This window comes from Budorcas taxicolor, chromosome 11, assembly GCF_023091745.1.
Source record: "Budorcas taxicolor isolate Tak-1 chromosome 11, Takin1.1, whole genome shotgun sequence".
Lineage (NCBI taxonomy): Eukaryota > Metazoa > Chordata > Mammalia > Artiodactyla > Bovidae > Budorcas > Budorcas taxicolor.
In genome coordinates this window covers 31,954,921-31,975,120 of record NC_068920.1, presented here as the reverse complement: position 1 = coordinate 31,975,120, position 20,200 = coordinate 31,954,921, and the positions used below count along the sequence as shown (strand labels likewise).

The window sequence follows — 20,200 nt, the reverse complement described above, 5'->3', positions numbered from 1 at the left end:
CCCATGGACTGCAGCCTACCAGTTCCTCCGTCCATGGGATTTTCCAGGCAAGAATACTGGGATGGGTTGCCATTTCCTTCTCCAGGGGATCTTCCCAACCCAGGGATTGAACCCAGGTCTCCCGCATTGTAGGCAGACGCTTTACCGTCTGAGCAGCCAGGGAAGTCCTAGAGACAGGGAGAGGACAAATTAGTAGCATGAAATCATTTAAGGAACGTTTTAAACATGTCTTCCAAAACACTAACCAAAAGAGTAGGTAGTTGGAAGGGCCTATGTGCTGACCGCGGTGACTGTTCCGCCAGCCCAGGGGAGATTGTGCCTGGGACACAGTAACGACTGCATAGGAGTCGCTGCACAGCAGTGGAGCGAGCGGCCCGGACCCTGGGGCTGGTCAGCTTCCCTGCCTGGCGGCGGGGTGGACTTGCATGAGCTTCTAGGAAATCTCCCCACCAAGGATCCTGGGACCCTGAATACCCGTCCGTTTTTCAGGCTCTGTGGTTTCTGAATCCAGCACCAAAGAGGGAAACAGCTCAGGCCCCTAAGCTTTTGGAATCTCAGTTTTCCCTTCTGTCAAATGGGGACAAAAATGCCTGCCTGATTTAAAGATAGTTCATGTAAAAGCGTCTTACTCCTCATAGACACCTGGGACTATCCGTTTGCTAAGATCCTGCCTCGTGCAGGAAGCAAACGTAGGCCAGGTTGGGTCAGAGAAGTGCAGTTGCTCAGTCGTGTACAACTCTTTCTGATTCCATTGATTGTAGTCTACCAGGGGATCGAACCCAGATCTCCCGCATTGCGGGCAGACACTTTACCCTCTGAGCCACCCAGGAAGCTTTAGGGTCAGGAAGTCCTATTTAATGTTGAGCACCTGGCAAACGAAACTTGTATGCCAAACGCCCTCCCGGTGGGGCGGGAATAGGGAGGCGGGGAGGGTTTCATCCATTGCAGAGTCCTACAAAGGGGTCTCATGAGGCCTTAAGTTTCGCTTCCTTCCACCCTGCAGGGCAAGTGCGCGCACCACGAGCCAAACTCAATACAGCAGCCGCTAAACCTAGGCTCCGCACCATTTCAGTTTCGGTTTCTCTGCCCCTGCTGCCCCACCCCCCGCGACGGCCCGGGGATTTGCCCAGTGATCAGTGACGTAAGGGAAATAAGGCTCCCATTGGGAGGCGGCGTTCAGCAGCGACCAATCCGGGTGCTGGTCCGGGGGGCAAAAATCTCGGTGGAGGGCTCCGGAAAGCCGGGAGGTTACCAGGCGGGGACGTGCGGTTGCCCAGGGTGCAGGCGGAGGAGCTCGACCCGGAACTGACCGCTGCGAGAAAGATCGACCCCAGCTCGGGATTCGCGGCCCGGAGCTGGGGACCGGTGAGTAGGGGGTGCCCGGTGAGAAATGCTGCAAAGCAGCAGTCACACATGCGCCCCGGGGTCCGAGCGGCCGGATGCAGCCGCGCGGGCAGAATGGGGCCGGGCCGCCTGGCGCGCTCGAGAGAGGGGTGAAGTTCGCGCCGTCCTCCCTGCCGGCCTAATCCTCCTGCTTGCTTGGGCCTCCATTCGCTCTCTCCTCGTGGGTCTTCCTCGCTTTCGCGTGTTCAGCCCGGGCACCCGTCCATTCTTGTCTCCAGAGCCAGAAGTAATGGGGGCCAGATGACGGTCTCGTTGCTTGGAGCCGTGTAAACTGCCAGTCTGGCCCCAGGACCAAAGTCATGGTGTTTTTTGTTTTGTTTTTCTAATTGGTCAGAATAAACCGGTTTAGCCACGTATACCTGGAGCTTTGCATTCACGCCTTTCTCTGGCCCATTAGTAATTGAGCATTTTCCCTGCTGCTTTTCACCCTTAGAAAGTGTGTAAATTCATCTTTGTGGGGCAAATGAGAAGCAAACACCTCCAAATTCTCAGTACATTCCAGAGTTTGGCACTACGACGGTTTGTGTGCGCTTCCTGAGAATGATATTGGTTCATTCAACAACAAATATCAGTGTCAGGGACCCTGAGCTAAAAATCATGATTCTTAGAGTTACTCCTGCCCCGAGTTTAAAAGCATCAACTTTTTAAAAAATTGACTTTATTTTGTACCTCAAATTGCAATTCCGTTTTTTTTTTAATAGACTTTATTTTTTAGAACAGTTTTAGATTTATAGAAAAATTGGGAAGCTAATACAGAGTTCCCAGTACCCCCAAACCTTTCCCCCATCCATTTATTAACATCTTACATTAATATGGAACATTTCTTAACGATTAGTGAACCTGTACTGATACATTATTATTGGCCGACATACATACTGAATTCACATTTTTATAGTTTTTACCTAAGTACTTTTTTTGTCTCATGATTCTACCCAAGTTACCATATTCCAATTAGTTCTCATTATGCTCCCCTTGGCTGTGGCAGTTTCTCAAAGTTTTTTTATAATCTTGAGAGTTTGGAGGAATACTCCTAATACATACCATATTATGTTACATTATAGGCTGCCCCTGATACTGGCTTACGGGTTGTTGGGAGGAAGACCACAGACGTGGATTGCCATTTTCATCACTTCGCATCAAGGGAACATGCTTTATGACTTGGTGCTGGTCTTGATTACTTGGCTGAGGTAGTGCTTGTCAGGCTTCTCCATTGTAAGCTTTCTCCTCCCCCCTCCCTCACTCCTCCCTGCCATACTGTACTCTTTGGAAAGTAGTCAGACCCTGTGCAGGGGAGTGGGGAGTGTGCTCCACCCTCCTTAGGGGCAACTCTGTACCTGTGTTATTTGCAATTCTTCTGCATGAGAGATTTGTCTCTTTTGCCTTATTTATTAAGCTATTCATTTATTTGTATCAGTGTGGACTCATGGATATTGATTTTATACTCAGGGTTATAATTCAGTACTACTTCGTTTTGTTGCAACTTTAGCCACTGGGAGCTCTTTTTGGTTGGCTTCTCTGCTCCTTTCTAGGATGTATTTTTGTAGCATATTTTGCTGTTGAGAACACTTTTGACTTGTGTGACCTCACTTGAAGTCAGTTTGGCAAACTTGACATTATTCTTTCTTGTTAAGCGGTAAGGAAACTGAGGAGCAGAAAGTGGCTTCTTAGATGTCACTTCCCGCAAAGGGAGGAGGGAGTGACAGGCTGGGCTCAGACTGTTGCAGAAGACCTTATGACTGCTAGTGGAGAGCCCATAGTTGGAATCGAGGCTTCTTGGGGTGACTTCAGACTAGGCTCTGAATAGAAAAAGACATGGAGAATGGGAAGAAATTAATTTTGGAAAGCAAAGGCTTATTGGCTGGCATCCAGGATGAAGGACTCTGCCTGCAATGCGGGAGACCCAATTCGATCCCTGGGTCAGGAAGATCCCTTGGAAAAGGAAATGGCAACCATGGCAACCCACTCCAGTATTCTTGCCTAGATAATTCCATGGACAGAGGAACCTGATGGGCTACAGTCCATGGGGTAGCAAAGAATTGGACACTACTGAGCAACTAACACTCACTCACTCACTCAGAGTGAGTTCAAATTTGCCAGGTTGGTAGAAGTGACCCTCCCCACCCCCCCACTCCCAAACTATATGCGTGAAGAGAGGAAATCTGGGCAGTGTTTGTGGCCAGGAGTGTCTAATTGGAGGGGAGCCCTGGAGCCTCCTGCTGAAATGAGATTGCAAAGTGGGAAGAGGTGTGTGTTGATGGGAGAATGAAGAAGATATGGGACTCTGGAATCATAGGATAACATTTAGCCTCACAAACATTTACAGACTTTGTGTTTGATATTGAAGATATGGAAAAGATCAGTGAGGCGTGACCCTTGGATTCACATCCTGGTTGGGAGAAAGATGGCTAAAATATCAGTTAGGAAGCAGTGTGACTGTAGCTATAATAACAGCATCTGTAGGAGCTTCCTGAGGGAGGGAATTCATTCAGCTCAGAGGTGGGATGGTCACCGAAAGGACCACAGATACTGGGGCATATCTAATTCAGGCTTTCAAGGATGAGCTGGAGCTGACAAACTCATGTACAGGAGCATGGGGTGGGAGTGGGGATGGTGAAGAAGGGGCTGTCTTTCTGGCTCACTGTCTCTAACATTAGGCTGAAGCAGGATTCAGGGCTGGTTGTTAAGTGGGGCCCAGATTCTAGGGGGCCTGAGTGTCCTGCAGTACAGCTTTGACCTCAGGAGTTTTGAAGCAGGAGGGTGACAGGATGAATTGCACATGTTGGATGACCCTGGCAGTACTTTATACAAGATAAATGCTACATTTCATCAAATCTATGATGTCATCCATTGTTTTGTTTCACATAGAAAAAAATCTTTGCCAGTTATATTATGGTATGTCATTGACCACATTTGAAAGATGCAAACATGTGATGACATAGGTGTCTCAACTTTGATGTAAAGTAGTAACTCCCTAGCTGGTGGCTTAGGGCCCTCCTGCCTCTGGAGGTTGAATAAGACTGTCTCCATCTCACTAACCCATAGTTGTTGATTTCACTGACTCCATTTATGATCTTGAAAAAACTAAATTTGTTAAACTGGTTTTTTCCTGCCTAATAGCCAGTTGTCAAAACAAAAGAAACCAATTTGGTGACTCTTGATCTCAGCAGTGACTTTATGTTGCGCAGTAAAAACGCTGGTATCTCCAGTCCTACCTGGTTGGGTGGAATCACAGCCAGCTTACGGTTTATTGAAGGGACAGAGGACCTGTCCACCCTGAGCAGAGGTGAATGGCCTCTGGTAGAAGGTAGATCATGAAATGACTTCCTCAGGTTTCAGAATCCTCATTTGGGTAAAGGGAGTAGGGTGGACCATGTCATTGTGAGGACTTTTTCTGGCTCTTATTTCTATGGTTCTGTCCTTCCGAGAGCCGGGAATGGCAAGGAGAGTGATAGTTTTACCCCTTACTGTGGAAACCTGTTGAGATCACCAGGCTATGTTGAAGGCACAAGTGATAGAAGGGGCAGAGTCACAGGGGAGCGTGATAAGCTAGGGAGGGGTTTGCGAGAGGGTCAGTTTTGCGTTGGCTCGAAAGGGCTGGCTATGAGTTGTGAGTAGGTGTTCAGGTCCACCCGCATCTCATACAGGAACCGCACTGCCTGTCGAGTGTGAGGAGAGGGCGCTTTCAATCAGCATCAGCAGTAACACGTGCCCCTTGACTTCTGTCAGCACACTCCTGTTTACAAAGCCCTTCCATTGAGATGACCTCATCGGTGCCTCCTGACAAAGGAGCTGGTATTAGGGCCAGTTTTGCAGTTTGCCTGGGCGAACAAGAGAGTGTAGTGGACTGGGCCGAGGCATCAGCACCAGACACTGCATCCTTGCCACGTGCTGTTGGGCAAGTTGCTTCCCTCCGTGAACCTCAGTTTCCTGAGAAGAGTATCCTGAGCGTTAAATAACGTGAGGTGTGTAAATGGCCAGTAAGGTGGGTCCTACAGAAATACTGTCACCAAGACGTTGTCAGTCACCAGGCTGTTGAACCCAAACCCGAATCTGGATTTAACCCAAGATTTACACCTTGGATCTTACATGTGTTCAGCAATGCCAGAGTAAGCTGTCTTCAATATTTGTTATGCATTTGCGATGGAGACTATATAATGAAGCAATGGGATTGAACATGGAAATGTACCGTGTTTCTTTTATTAGTTTCAGCAGACTGTCAAACAAATGCATGTGCAATTAGCATTGCCTTCTGGTCCTCTGAATCTGATCGTTTGTTCAGCACCTGTGTCTTGAGCTTCCAAAGGGTCAGACACAAACATCTCTCTATTATGATTTTCAGGGTCTTTGGTAGTTACAGACCCTTGTACAAATGACTTTAAGACGGATGGAAAATTCTAGCCCCTCACCTCAGAATTTTTCTGCCTTTTATTTTCTCTTGTTGAACTATTTAAAAGCAAGTTGTACTGGTGTTATATACATATATGCATGAGTGCTCACTTGCCCAGTCATGTCCAGTTCTTTGTGACCCCATGGATTGATTGTAGGCCACTAGGCTCCTCTGTCCATGGAATTTTTCAGGCAAGAATACTGAAGTGGCTTGCCGTTTCCTACTCCAGGGGATCTTCCTGACCCAGGGATCGAACCCGCATCTCTTATGTCTCCTGTATTGGCAAAGTTCTTGGCGGGTTCTTTACCACTGGCAACACCTGGAAAGCCCCTGTGTAGTCCTAAGTCCTGCAGCATGCATAGCCTAAAAATACGGACATTCCCATACATAACTTGAATAAATGCCATTAAAAATCAATAATAATTTTTCAATATGATCCGATACCCAGTCTTTAGTCAAGTTTCTCCTAATTGTCCCCAAATTATTTTATAACTTTTTTTAAAAGCCCAGATCCAATCAAAGTATTTGCATTTGGTTGTTATTTCCCTTTAGTCTGTTTATATCAAGAACAATCCTGCTTTATTTTTCATAGCTTGACTTTTTAGAAGACCATGCCAGTTGTCTTGGGGGAATGTCTCATGTTCTCTATTTATCTGATTACTTCCTGATGATGTGGTTTATAGCTCATCTCTATCCCTTGTATTCTTGCTAAACTGAAAGTTAGGTCGAAAGATTTGATTCATTGTCGTCAAACATTTTTGGCAGGACTGCTGCAAAGGTGACATTTTCAATTCATGTGGCACCACATTGAGAAACATATGCCAGTCTGTCCCATATGCTGGATTTGGTCACTGGCTGAAGCCATCACCAGATCCCCCTTATCAAGGTACGTTAGGGAGTAACCCACTGGGTGGTACCTTGGCACCGTGGAACCGTCCTGTCCCCTAGTACCTTTCATCTCATGGTTTTAGCGTCAGATGATGATCCTTGTCTTATATAGTGAGGGTTGCAAGATGATGTTTTTCTAATTCTGTTATCCCTCCTACACTTTTTCACTGGTGTTCTTCCATAATCCCTGGACAGGTTGGTTTGTCTAGTACATATGCGATCATTCATATAATGTTGGGGGTTTAAAGATGCATCAAAGTCCAGCATGGAGCCTGGGTTAAGAACCCCTGCTCCAGGTGATGAGGGTATCAGGTTTTGTGTGGACTGGGAGCCATAGCTAAGCTCTTCATAGTCATTTGCAACAGAATTAATTTCCCAACCCTGAAGATAAACACATGCCATCCCCCATTACAACAAAAGAAACAAATAACCTCAACCTTTGAACTTTCAAGCCCCTAGCAAAGTGATTGGTGAAGGGCTCCAGTGCCCACAGGAATCACCAACACTGCCGCCCACCGGTCCCAACCTTGTGTTGGGACAATAGAGGATGAGATGGCTGGATGGCATCACCAACTTGATGGATGTGAGTTTGAGCAAGTCCCAGGAGTTGGTGATGGACAGGGAAGCCTGGTATGCTGCAGTCCATGAGGTCGCAGAGAGTCAGACATGACTGAGCAACTGAACTGAACCTTGTGTTACATTTCCGGGGTTAGGCTCACTTCCTCAACAGACAAACCAGGGAGTTGCACCAGGCACTTCCTAGACTTTTTACCATCCTTATTAACATACTAAAAAGTTTATTACCTGCATTTACCAGTTAAATTATAATCATTTCATTTGAGCTTTGTAGGTACAGGTCTTTTCCACACCCGTTACATCTCTTAAAGTCACGCATCTCTAAATCTGTTGGAGCTTCTGGTTGGAGTTCATTGTCAGTAGTAAAATAATGCCTTATATTTGTACAGTACTTTTCACTTTAGAAAGCACTTTTTATATATTGCTGCATTAGATCCTCAAGAAATAGACTTTGTATTCCTGTGTTGTTTTCTCTTTGGGGCTTTATTTCTAGCTCATTCATGTCAGTACGTGAAAGAAATTGAAGGCCAGGCCACTGAACTCTGTTGTAATGGACTGTCACATACATAATAAGTAATCAGATTGATTTGCCTATGGTTCCAAGGGCTTCATTCCAGCCTGGCAGTTACCTGTGTGCCCTGTCTGCTGGCTGTCTTCCCAGAGACTGCTCTGGTGGCCTACCATGGGTTCTCTCCACGAGACTAACTCTGGAGCCCATGTGTCACCGTGGCGTTTCATCCTTACTTCCTCTCTTGCTGCCACTTTAAATTTCCACTCTTGCTTTACTTGTGCTTTGAATACTCACTGGATTTGGGAGCCAAGGGTTCTGGATTCTCTTCTAGATTCCCCCTCAATATCACGCTTATGCCTAATACTTCTAGCATAATTCTTTTACTCAATCCATGTAGGAACCCCTTGAAGGTAAGTATGACTCCCCATTTTATGGATGGATAAACTGAGGCTCAGAGTACTTAAATGAGTTTTCTCTTGTCACACAGTGTAAGGGCAGGAGGCAGCTGTTGGTTTAGGTGTGCTGAGGTTCCTAACCTCAGACAGGAGGTGCGCCAAGGCTGCGGAGGTAAACAGAACTAAAGTCCTCTGTGCTCAACTTATGTGCTCCCTCTGAGGGCCACGCTGTCATCCACACATCCCTGTCAGAACCACCTGAAGGTTCCTCCCACGTTGGTTTCAGTCACCCGTGTTAGCAGTAGAGCGGCCAGGCCAGCTGCATGGAGGGGCACAGCTGAGAACGAGTCCATTGTGGCCTGGCAGTGCTCTGCCAGCAGACTGAGTCTAGGTAGGGACCACCTCTCTGGGGCAAGTGAACCCAGTCAGAAACTCACACAGCCCAAGGAAACATCTATAAAGGAGGACACCGGAACTCAACCTCCTGATGCTCCTTGAGTCTTGGTAAAGAACCTCAGTGCACTTAGTCTTTGCAGCCTGAAGTCTGCAGGGCAAACAGAGGAGTCTCTTGACTCTGTCAAGGCCCCTCATGAACAGTTGTGCAGGCTATGTGCAGCAAAGTCAGGGAGCACTGTGCACATAGTAGGTGTTGTGGATTTGTATATTATGACAGTTCAGCAGGTAGTTATCTGGGGTCTTGTTCTCATAATCACTACATTAGAGCAATTTTCCAGCAGATGGAAGGACAGGGTCTGGAGGTAGGAGTGTGTTCCCAAGAGTACGGCATGGGCTGGTACCTGTGCTGCTCTCCCTTCTTCCAGGCTACACACTCTGGGCCTCAGTTTCCTCATCTGTAAAATGAGGGCGTTGGACTTGAGGATCAGTAAGGTCCTTTCCCTCTGATTCTGGGGGAGCCTCATAGGAGCTGCGATTGACTGGTCGGTTGCTTGGGCATGCAGCCCCATGTGCGGCTGCCACTCCTGCCCCTCTGCTGGGCCTGCTGTTGACTCCATGTCTGGTCCCCAAGGAGGAGAAGTCCCAGCCAGTGAACAGGGGCCCCTCTGAGCTCGGGATACCATGGCCGCGTCAGCACCGCTGCGGAGTCTGGAAGAGGAGGTGACCTGCTCCATCTGCCTCGATTACCTGCGGGACCCAGTGACCATTGACTGTGGCCACGTCTTCTGCCGCAGCTGTACCGCTGACATCCGCCCCGTCTCAGGGGGCCGCCCCGCCTGCCCCCTGTGCAAGAAGCCTTTTAAGAAGGAGAATATCCGGCCGGTGTGGCAGCTGGCCAGCCTGGTGGAGAACATTGAGCGGCTGAAGGTGGATGGGGGCCGGCAGCCGGGGGAGGTGGCCCAGGAGCAGGCAGACGCGAGGCTGTGCGAGCGGCACCGGGAGAAGCTGCATTACTTCTGCGAGGACGACGGCAAGCTGCTGTGCGTCATGTGCCGGGAGTCCCGCGAGCACAGGCCGCACTCGGCCGTCCTGGTGGAGAAGGCGGCCCAGCCCCACAGGGTAAGCCCTCCGCTCCCCCGCAGGGAGGGAACCTCTGCTCGGCGCCCACCCGCAGGCGAGGCCTGGCGCAGGCCCCTCGGAAGGCTTCTCGCTGGCCCGGGACTCGGCCCGAGCCCACCCTCCTGCCTCAGCCCAGAGCATCCCCACTGCTTGTCTTTCTGCAGGAAAAAATCCTGAACCACCTGAGTATCCTAAGGAGAGACAGAGACAAAATTCAGGGCTTTCAGGCCAAGGGCGAAGCTGATATCCTGGCTGCGCTGGTAAGTGAGGCTGTCGAGGGAGAGAGAGCCCTGAGGCAGGCGATCGGCCGTGCAGAGCAGGAGCTCTTGAGCTTGTAGAGACAGAGCTGGGCGGCCGCTGGCTCCCTGGGAGAGGAGCCCCGACTGGACTGGCAGTGGGAGACCTGGGTTTTGGCCCACACCCTGCCAGGCTGAGGTCTGCGGGCTTGGCCTGCTTCCTTATCTCACAAGTGAAGGGGTTGTTTGGATGTCGGCTAAGGTCCTTCTTCTGTGATTCACCTCAGCTGCAGGGCCTGTTTGCTCAGCAGAGTCAGGGTGTGAGGAACTGAGGAAGGCCTGGCTTCATGCTTCCTTTCAAAGAGCGAGAGAGAGGCATGATTCCTGCGAGTGAGGGGAGCCAGAGGGTTTGGAAGGCGGGAACTGGCTCCAAGAGGAGAACTGAGAGGGGTGGGCTTGGCCGGGCCTGGCCAGCTGTGAGGACGCTGTGTGTAGGGAGTCCGTGGTTGCCTGTAGTTAGGAAACAGAGACAGCGCATCGAGTGCTTGGTTAGAGAGGCGATCAGGAAGGGAAAAAACTGATAAAGATTCCAGTTTTCTGGGGCAAAGTCTGTTGGGGAAGCGGGCACTGGAGGGTGGAGGGATGTTGGGGCCAGTCCATGCGGTGAGCATGTGGGCCCTGGGAGAGGGATGGTGAGGCAGGACATGGCCCAACCCGAGCAGTGCCTCCAGGCGCCCTGTGTGCGAGGATGCTGACCAGGTCCCAGCCTGGACCCAGCAGGGAGATTGGGAGACAAGAAAGGACGTGGTCCCGGTCATAGACCTTCCAGAGTTTCACTGAGGAAAGAGGAGATAGTGGCAAGGATAGTATGCACGTATTTTACACATACTGGGGAGGATGCTGAAGAGAGGGTTAGTTAGGCTTGAATAAAATTAATCAAGGGAAACGTCCTGGAAGAGGCAGCACACACCAGTTGGAAACTGTTGGCTCATAGTGTTCCTCAGAGGGCCCCGGAACATACTGGTTTACCTAGAACAGCTGATGGTAGGCACTCATGCTTCCAGTCCCGTGAGGGGACTGACCTGGCTGACTTACCTTGTCTTCCCTGAGGAAAGGAGGTTGCCCCAGGAAGGCTCCAAGCCCCTTCCAGCCTGGACACTGTAGAACTCATGAATGGGGTCAGCGAGGGCGAAGAGCCAGCGTGTGCACCCCACGCCGGATCCCGGAGGGGCCTTCCCCTCTGGGGCGGCAGTGCCACTCCCTTCTCCCCCTTCCCATCCCTGCAGAAGAAGCTCCAGGACCAGAGGCAGTGCATCGTGGCTGAGTTTGAGCAGGGCCACCAGTTCCTGAGGGAGCGGGAGCAGCACCTGCTGGGCCAGCTGGCGAAGCTGGAGCAGGAGCTCACAGAGGGCAGGGAGAAGTTCAAGACCAGGGGCGTCGGGGAGCTTGCCCGGCTGGCGCAGGTCATCTCCGAGCTGGAGGGCAAGGTGCAGCAGCCGGCTGCGGAGCTCATGCAGGTGAGAGACCTCCCCGGGGCAGGGAGCCGGGAGGCCAGGACGGCGGCCATGGCCCTGCCTCTCCCTCAGGGGAGCTTGGAGAGTCTCTTCTTCCTGGGGCCTCCGTGTTCTCATCTGAAGCATGGAGACGATGCTCCTTATCCCCACCACTCACTGCAGCGATTGCATGAGCGTAAAATGAGACCGTTGGCACGGTGTCCCTTCAAAAAGGAAACTTTCTACGAGCAAGAGTTTACAGTCTTGAGAAGTGCTGTAGAAATGGAAGAGAAGCTTATTAGTATTTTCATTACTATCCTCCATTCTCATTACTGCCGGCACGAGCCTGTCTTCCAAAGTCACTGGCAGATACTGGTCCGGGGAGGCTTTTTATGGTTCTGGAGATGAAGAAGCCTGTGGGGTCGGGGGTGGCTGAGGGATGGCTGAAGGGCGGCTTCACTTAAGAACCCAGAGGATCTGGAGGAGATGGGCAGCTGGGGAAGAGAGTCAGAAAACAGAGGTTTTCTCTGAGCCTGTGGCATCAGCCTCAGAGAATCGGGTGGCAAGCAGGCAGGGTGCCTCTGGAGCACCTGCTGGAGGAGGCAGCTTTGATGCTGAAAAAGGGAGGGTCATGGATTGGAATCATGGATGGTTGCTAAGTTGAAATGACACCACAACCCCCTCCACCGGGAGCCTCCCAAAGGAGTCACACTGCCTTCAACAGGGCTTTGAACTGCCTTTGGGTGGAGCATGTGTGATCCCTCTGCCCCCCGCCCCACAGGCCAGGAGAAGGCCTGTATAATGAGCTCCTCCACTTGCATGGTGGGGGGTGGCTGGCCTGTCTGTCGGCAGCGGGACCACCCAGGACGTCTAGGGAAATGTTGGCCCTGGCCTGTGGCAGGGCAAGCCGATGGCGGGACATAGGGGGAGATGGTGAGGCCCCCAGGTGTGTGTGCCACACAGGTGGCCTCTGCCTGCCTCTCTGTCATTGTGGATTCTGACTCAAGCATTGGGAACTCTTCTGCTCCAGCCCTCAGTGATGAAGTCTCAGAGCACCAGAGGGTGGAAGAGTTCATCCCAGGCTGTGGGGCAGATCAGGAAGTGAGTCAGAGCTCCAGCCCGGGCGTCCTGACTCCCAGGCCTCCGGCCTCTTGGTCTTCTTTTCTCTCACTTTGTCCAGAATGTCTGTCTGGCTCCTTCCTTTCCTCCTCTGTCATTCTGTTCCCTCAGGTTTGTCTCTCTGACTAGGTCACTTGCTGTCTCCCCTCTCCCTCCCCCCCTCCCCTTCAGGGGTGCACATCCTTCCTCTCCCCACAGCCGCCAGCCCCTGCCACCGTGTGGGTGGGCACTTGTTGTGGAACAGAGGGGCACAGCTAGGGTGCTGGGGGGCGGGGATCCGGTTGCATCTGCCCAGAGGGGAGCTTCTCCCCAGTCTGCCTGGAAGAGCTTTGTGGACTGACAGAGGCCCAGCCTTCAGAGCCTCCACTCAGATGGAGGGCCCCCCTAGGGCTGGGTGGGAGGAGAGAGGGAGAGAAAGTGGGTGTCTGCTGGAGGTCAGCGTGGGAGGGTGGCGCTGGTGGGTTTTGTCAGTGTCTGTTTGGGTCTGCCTTTGCTGAAGGGAATTGGACAGCTAACTCCTGCCCTGGCGTTAGTATTTCTCCAGAGATTGACTGTCAGTGGACAGTAAGGATGAGGCCCTACTAAGATGGGGGTCCTGATCCAAAATGTGGTAGATAAATACAGGTGAGGGACAAGCAGCAGGACAGGAGATAAATACAAGGCCTTTGACAGAGGTGATAGAACAGGAAAGATCTCTTGAGCAGCACTGTCAGGAGGAGGTTTAAGGGAGCTGGGGGAGTGGGGAGCACCTCGAGGGTACCAGGAACCAGCTCCTTGGTTCAGTCCAGGGTGGGCCTTGCAGGGTCAAGTGGCAATTGGCGACTCTGCCTTCCACTGTTGGGCACCATCCACACCCATGAAGAACCTTCGGATTCTTACTACCCAGCATTGCTGTGATTCCTGCCCCAAGCTTGCTGCTCTGACTGCCTCTTTCACCACAGCCCCAGGAACTGGAGGTGGTGGGGGAGGCCTCCGGGAGCCGTGGGCACGTTGCTTCCCTGTGGAGCCCCGGGTGTGAGGCTGCAGGTCATCTCGGGACTCCCAGGTCTCCCCTTGTGCAGCCTTTGGGAAAAGGGTTCCTGCACTGGTGCTCTGGGTCCCGTCCTCTTTGGGCGGCTCACAGCCTGCCCTTAGATGAGCCCAGTCTCTCTCTGTGAGACTGCAGTAGTAACTCCTGTGTCCCGCCATCCACCCTCGTAGCTCCCTAATCTTGCCTACCTCCTGCCTATTTATTTACCTTTTTATGCCACGTATCCCTTGTGGCTCAGCTGGTAAAGAATCCTCCTGTAATGCGGGAGGCCTGGGTTCGATCTCTGAGTTGGGAAGATCCCCTGGAGAAGGGAAAGACTGCCCACTCCAGTATTCTGATCTGGAGAATTCCACGGGCTGTATAGTTCATGGGGTCGCAAAGAGTCGGATACGACTGAGCGACTTTTACTTTCCTGGCAGAGTTGCTGGCATATACTGTCTCAGATTTATCACCACTCTGGAACTGGCTTGGACTTGTTTTGAGGGGCCGAGTAGAAGGGCAACAAGTTGCTTCACGGTGGCACACCGATGTAGCTCTCACCCGTTTGATGGCCTCTTGGGAGCAAGACCCCAAGTTCTTCCTGAGAATTTGCTGAAACAGTCCACTGTAGGCACAATTCAGTGATTTCCTTTGTTTCCCAGATTTCACTCTCAGAGGTCACTCTGCCCCCACCCTTACCCAGTCCCCCTCCAGGCTCCTCTCTTCCTATACACTTAATGGCAGCATCTAATGGATTTGTTAGGTTGATTCTTTGCTCTCTGCTTCCCCCTGTTAAGAGATTTGTGTCTCTCTCTTTTTTTTTTTCTTGCTCTATCCCCACTTCTGGAGTGGCACCTGACACACAGGAAGCACTTAATATTTGTGGAATATGTGAAAGGAAAGCAAAAATTAATACAAAGTGTTTTGGAGGCTTTAGACTCACAAAAAGGAAATGACCAGCCTCTCACAAGAACCCCCTCCCCATTCTACCATGTCCCGTCACTCAGGCAGCACCATTCTCCCTCCTGCACAGACTGGCCTGTCCTTAGTTGTCCTTTACCAGAATGCCCAGTCTGTCCCACACCTGGCGTGTGCTGCCTCCCTGGCCACACTGCACTGCTCTAGTCAGGGCATCGTTAACTCTTGCCGGTCCACAAAACAGTCTCCAGACTGCCCCCCATGTTGGCATTGCTTCTCTTAATCCATTCTGTACAGGATGGCCAAGAGCTTAATCACTTAGGATTTTGGCTAGCTGCTATACCAAACAAGTTATTTCTCTCCCAGTGACAGTTCAGACACGAGGGGTCTAGAGCTGTCAGGGCAGCTGTCCATGTGGTCAGCCAGGGAGCTGGTTACTTCCATCTGGTGGCTTCACTAACCTCAAGGGATGTTGTCCTTAGCTGTGTAGCCAAAGTTGGGCTCACCCTTGTTTCCAAAACTGAACCAAGCAAAAAGAGGAAGAAGAATGGATTTTTTTTCTTTTAAGGACACAACCCCAAAATTATAGCCATTGCTTCCTTTTACATCCCATTGGCTAGAACTTAGTCACATGACCATACCTGGTTGCAAAGGGATCTGGGAAATGTAGTCTTTGGTAATGCTCTGCCCAGCTGTTATTTCACAGATTTTATTACTACAAGGAAGAAAGGAGAATGGATTGTAGAGGGTTCTTAGCAGTCTCAGCCACAGTGAAGCAGATCACATACAATCACTGCCCTATTTGAAGCTCTGGTGGCTTTCTTCTGAATGTGGCACAGAGTTTGAACTCCTTACTGTGCCTGCCCAGCCCTGCATGATTCGGCCCCTGCCACCTTTGCCAAGCCCGTTCTCACCCTGCTTTCCTCCCACTCTTCACCTGGCCAGTACCTTCTCCTTCACATATGAGCACAGTGTCATCCTCTCAGAGAAGCTGGCTCAGTCATCCCCTGGCCCCCCTCCATTCGCTCTGTCACTGTGATTATTTTGTTTGTTTTCTTTTTGTTTTATCCTTTGCTGCCGCTAGAATGTCAGCCTCATAAGGAAAAAACCGTATTTGTTCATTGATGCAGCCTGGTCTCTAATAGTGTTAATACATATTAACGAAGTGTTTAATTCACACTGATGCTTGTGCTTTCTTCCCTTCCAGGACACCAGAGACTTCTTAAACAGGTAACAGAGTTTTGTTTTCACGGTGCACCTCATTCCCTTGTGCCCGTGTCCCTTCCCTTGTTGCTTGGCCATGATCCGAATTAGTAGCATGTGATATGGGGTCAGAGGTACCCACATCACAGGGTTCATCACAATGACCTTGTCTCCTGGAATCAAGTACACATCCTTGAGAAGTTCTCTGTATAGTCTCCACTCCTGGGACCACTAGCCGTGTCTGTGACGGGACAGGATCATGCGAGTACACACCTTGGTAGAAAGAAGGGCTCTGGATATTGAGTCTGCTGGTGGTCGTGAGTCCTGGCTCAGCCTTGGACTGAGTACCTTTGAGGGCCTGTTTCTCTGTTACCTGGGATAATCATACCTTTCCCTCCTCCTTCACAAATTGTCACGAAGATTGAGAGAAATGTAAGAGGAGCTAAGTAACAGGCTTGTCTGTCATCTTCTCAGGTATCCACGGAAGAAGATCTGGATTGGGAAACCCATTGCTCGAGTAGTTAAAAAAAAGACAGGAGAGTTCTCAGATAAACTTCAATCTCTGCAGCGAGGCCTGCGAGAATTCCAGGGTAAGGGTTGGGGAGGGTCTTGTGGTGGGATCAGGATTGGGTGCTGCTTTGAGAAAAGGGTACCTGGCTCCTTATTGTGTGTCTCTGACCTGATTCCTCTGAGGTCTCCTGGGGTTTTCTTTCTCTGTCTTCTTCACGGATGGACCCTTGGCACAAAATTAGTACTGACAAATACTGTGAGAAATAGGCTGCTAAGTTTGCTGAGCTCAAGGGTCATTGCTGTCCATTTTTCCTCCCCAGGGAAGCTGCTGAGAGACTTAGAATATAAGACCGGTGAGTATCCAAAGGGTTGTTCTCAGACAGAGTGCTCTCCCCACCGCGTCCCGCTGCCCCCGCCCGCCCGCCCGCCCGTCCAGCAGGGCGGCGTCCCGCTGCCCCCGCCCGCCCGCCCGCCCGTCCAGCAGGGCGGCGTCCCGCTGCCCCCGCCCGCCCGCCCTCCCGTCCAGCAGGACACTGCCCTGATTGTATTTTCTGACCCGTCTGCTGCTCTTCAGGCGGGAGGAGAGGCCTCCGCTTGATAGTCTGGCCCCTCCTGCCCCAAGGCTGGTTATTTTGTCCTCGGAGGTCCTGCCACCAGGCCTTTGACTGAGTCGCTGTGACTGACTTCTCATCTGCCTGATCACGTGGCTCCTGTATTCGGAGCAAACTGCCGTGGCTTTGTAAGACCAGCGACCTCTCTGCCCCAGGCCCCACCTGTGCTCCCTCTGGCCCTGCCTTCGCTGCAGACGCACGAGGGGCCTGCTCACCCTGCCGCAGGTGTGGCACATACCCCTTGGAGCATGCAGCGTGGCAGCCCTGCCGTGGAGACTGGGGTCCCCTCCCGGCCGGCTGGTGACACCGTTGCTTCTTCCTCTGTCCCCACAGTGAGCGTCACCCTTGACCCACAGTCGGCCAGCGGGTACCTGCAGCTGTCGGAGGACTGGAAGTGCGTGACCTACAGCGGCCTGTACCAGGGCGCGTACCTGTACCCCCAGCAGTTTGACTGTGAGCCGGGGGTGCTGGGCAGCAAGGGCTTCACCTGGGGCAAGGTCTACTGGGAGGTGGAGGTGGAGAGGGAGGGCTGGTCCGAGGATGAAGACGAGGGGGACGAGGCGGAAGAAGGGGAGGAGGAGGAGGAGGAAGAGGAGGCCGGCTACCGGGACGGATACGACGACTGGGAGACGGACGAGGATGAGGAGTCGCTGGGGGATGAAGAGGAAGAAGCGGAGGAGCAGGAGGAGGAGGAGGAAGTTCTGGAAAGCTGCTTGGTGGGGGTGGCCAGAGACTCGGTGAAGAGGAAGGGAGACCTCTCCCTGCGGCCGGAGGACGGAGTGTGGGCGCTGCGCCTCTCCTCCGCCGGCATCTGGGCCAACACCAGCCCCGAGGCTGAGCTCTTCCCAGCGCTGCGGCCCCGGAGAGTGGGCATCGCCCTGGATTACGAAGGGGGCACCGTGACTTTCACCAACGCGGAGTCACAAGAACTCATCTACACCTTCACTGCCACCTTCACCCGGCGCCTGCTCCCCTTCCTGTGGCTCAAGTGGCCGGGAACACGCCTCCTGCTGAGACCCTGAGCCCCAGCTCCCGGCCCCACACCCGCCGACGCGTCTCTGCTCTGGAACCCTGGGCTCTGTGACAGGAGAGGCGGTGTCTGGCCAGAGCACCTGGAGTAGGCGAGGGAAGGGGCCGCGTGTCCGCTGCCGTTCCCTCCCTGTGGCTGTGGTCCCTTCGGGCGCTCTTTCAGTGCTCCTCCACCCATCCTGCCCTGGGGCCCTTCTCCGTGCCCCTGGGGTTCCTGTGCTGACCTCTGACCCTGAAGTCCGCGAGGGCTCCTCCCTCCTCCTCCCCACTGCCTTTGACCCAGCTCTGCCCTCCCTCGCCGCAAATGGCATCCCGTACCAGCTGTTCTTGGGAAAGACCAGTTGACTGTTACCCCTAGGCCATTTTACAGCCCTCCAGTCCCATGGCTTCCCTGTTGCCCAAATCCCCTTCTGCTGCCTGCCTCCGCAGCACTTTGAGCACGCGTACCTCCACCCCAACTCGGAGTTAAATGTACATGAAAATGTCCCAGGTCAGTTAAGCCGCCTGGAGTGCAAGTAGAAAGCATCTCCTTGTAAGGTACAGGGCAGAGTCCATGCTTCTCTGAGACCAGGGCCGAGGTTTCCATCACTAGGAGGCGGGGCTCCCTGAAGCCACCTGTGGTCTCCGGAACGAATCTAGATACATACGTCTTTGGGCTAACAGTTGTGGTCGGTGGTCAGTAAATTACCTCTGTGAGTTGGTCCTTGTGAGGAGAGTCTCTAAAAGAATCCAGAATATCCTGCTCTTGGTCAGTTCATATAGAAGCACCGAGGCAAGTATTCAGTCAAACAAAACCTCCCCTGCCTTGGAGGCCCTGGTGGGTGCTACAGCAGGATATTAAGCTGTCACTAGCTTTCCTCAACATCCAGATTTTCCTAGGAGTGAGGCTGTGAGAAGGGCAACAAGGGTCCCCCGTAACCCCTCAGGTCTGCCTGTCAAGGGAGGGATCAGAGCATATCCTCGTTGCCCATGGGCCCAGCCCCCAGTCCCAGCCTCTGTCCAGGCTCCGCTCAGGCCCACAGTTTAGCACAAGCTCGTGCTCCAGCCGGATTACCTCGCAGCCTTTATTCTTATCCATTCCAGGCATTCTGCCAATCTCCCGCTGACTAATTTTAACCCCTCCCCTGCCCTAGGAGACTGTTCCCAGCTGCTGTGGATCTCGGGGTCTCTTAGCTGCCTCGTTGTCTGAAGTTGCGCTCTTTGTGTATTTCACATGCTGCCTGAGTCGCGTGTACATTCTGGTTCTGCCTCTGGTTTTGTAAGCTCATCGAGGACGGATGCCACGTCTTCTACTTCTCCTGTATTCTCCACGACACCTAGTTCAGTGCTGCGCACAGAGTAGGTGCTCAATAAAAACTTGTTGAATGAACAGCCTGGATTCATATATATTTAATTGTGACTCAGATATCACCAGACCTTCACAGTCTGTGGCCACGCAAAGGTTCCACTGATAGCAGTAGGCCAGGGTTTTTCTACGGTGCCCCTTCTGGGTCCTTTAAAACTCTGCAGCTTTGCTCACTGCCCTCAGCCTGCACACACATGCTGTCATTGCTGGAAGTCCCCAAAGAAGAGCTTCGCCTGGGACACAGACCAGCCAATGCCAAGGTTCCAGCTTGTTCTTCCTCTCCTGCAGTGGTGACCCGGTGCTGAGATCCAGCTTCTGTAGAGCAGGGGCTCCCATGAGAAGGGTGACGTCCAGTACAGCACCCCCACAATCCTTCCCTGAAAAATAAGAGTGCCCCAACGGAGATATAACCTACAGAACCAATTCTCCCTCCTGACATTCAGTTGTTTCACCATTTCTTGTCTGTTCTTTTTTGATTTTTTTAAAATTGTCATCTTAAAGGTAGGAAAGGGAGGATTACAGAAAGTACCTCTAAGATTATACTAAATGGCAAAGACCATATTTTCTCCTTGAACTCATGTGTGGACTCATTAATGTTTTTCGTTTTTAAAAGAATTTATTTTTTCTTTCTAAATACATATATGCAAAATGTCTTGATTACTAGAAATGTTATGCATTAATTATAGTAAAGTCTTAATGCACATTGGAATCTTGAGAGAATGTTAGTTTCAGGTGTGCAGTAAAGTGATTCATTTCAGTTCAGTTTAGTTGCTCAGTTGTGTCCAACTCTTTTTGACCCCATGGACCACAGCACTCCAGGCCTCCCTGTCCATCACCAAGTCCCAGAGTTTACTCAAACGCATGTGTGTTGAATCAGTGATGCCATCCAACCACCTCATCCTCTGTTGTCCCCTTCTCCTGCCCTCAAAGTCTTTCCCAGCATCAGGCTCTTTTCAGGGTCAGTCAGCTCTTCACATCAGGTGGCCAAAGTATTGGTTTCAGCTTCAACATCAGTTCTTCCAATGAACACCCAGGACTGATCTCCTTTACA

General features: G+C 51.8%; 1 protein-coding gene across 2 annotated transcripts; it reads left to right on the top strand.

Annotated features, from left to right (window-relative positions):
- Positions 1-1,249: 1,249 nt before the first annotated feature.
- Positions 1,250-19,165, top strand: TRIM26 (tripartite motif containing 26). 2 transcript variants are annotated; one of them, XM_052648506.1, is made up of 8 exons: positions 1,250-1,365; positions 9,189-9,676; positions 9,841-9,936; positions 11,199-11,429; positions 15,659-15,681; positions 16,129-16,244; positions 16,485-16,517; positions 17,109-19,165. In XM_052648506.1, exons 2-8 carry the CDS (start codon positions 9,239-9,241, stop codon positions 17,795-17,797), a joined length of 1,626 nt encoding a protein of 541 aa, XP_052504466.1. In that variant the 5' UTR covers positions 1,250-1,365; positions 9,189-9,238; the 3' UTR covers positions 17,798-19,165. The 2 variants fall into 2 exon arrangements, with proteins under 2 accessions (XP_052504466.1, XP_052504467.1); XM_052648507.1 differs by lacking the exon at positions 1,250-1,365 and adding an exon at positions 6,661-6,677.
- Positions 19,166-20,200: the final 1,035 nt, after the last annotated feature.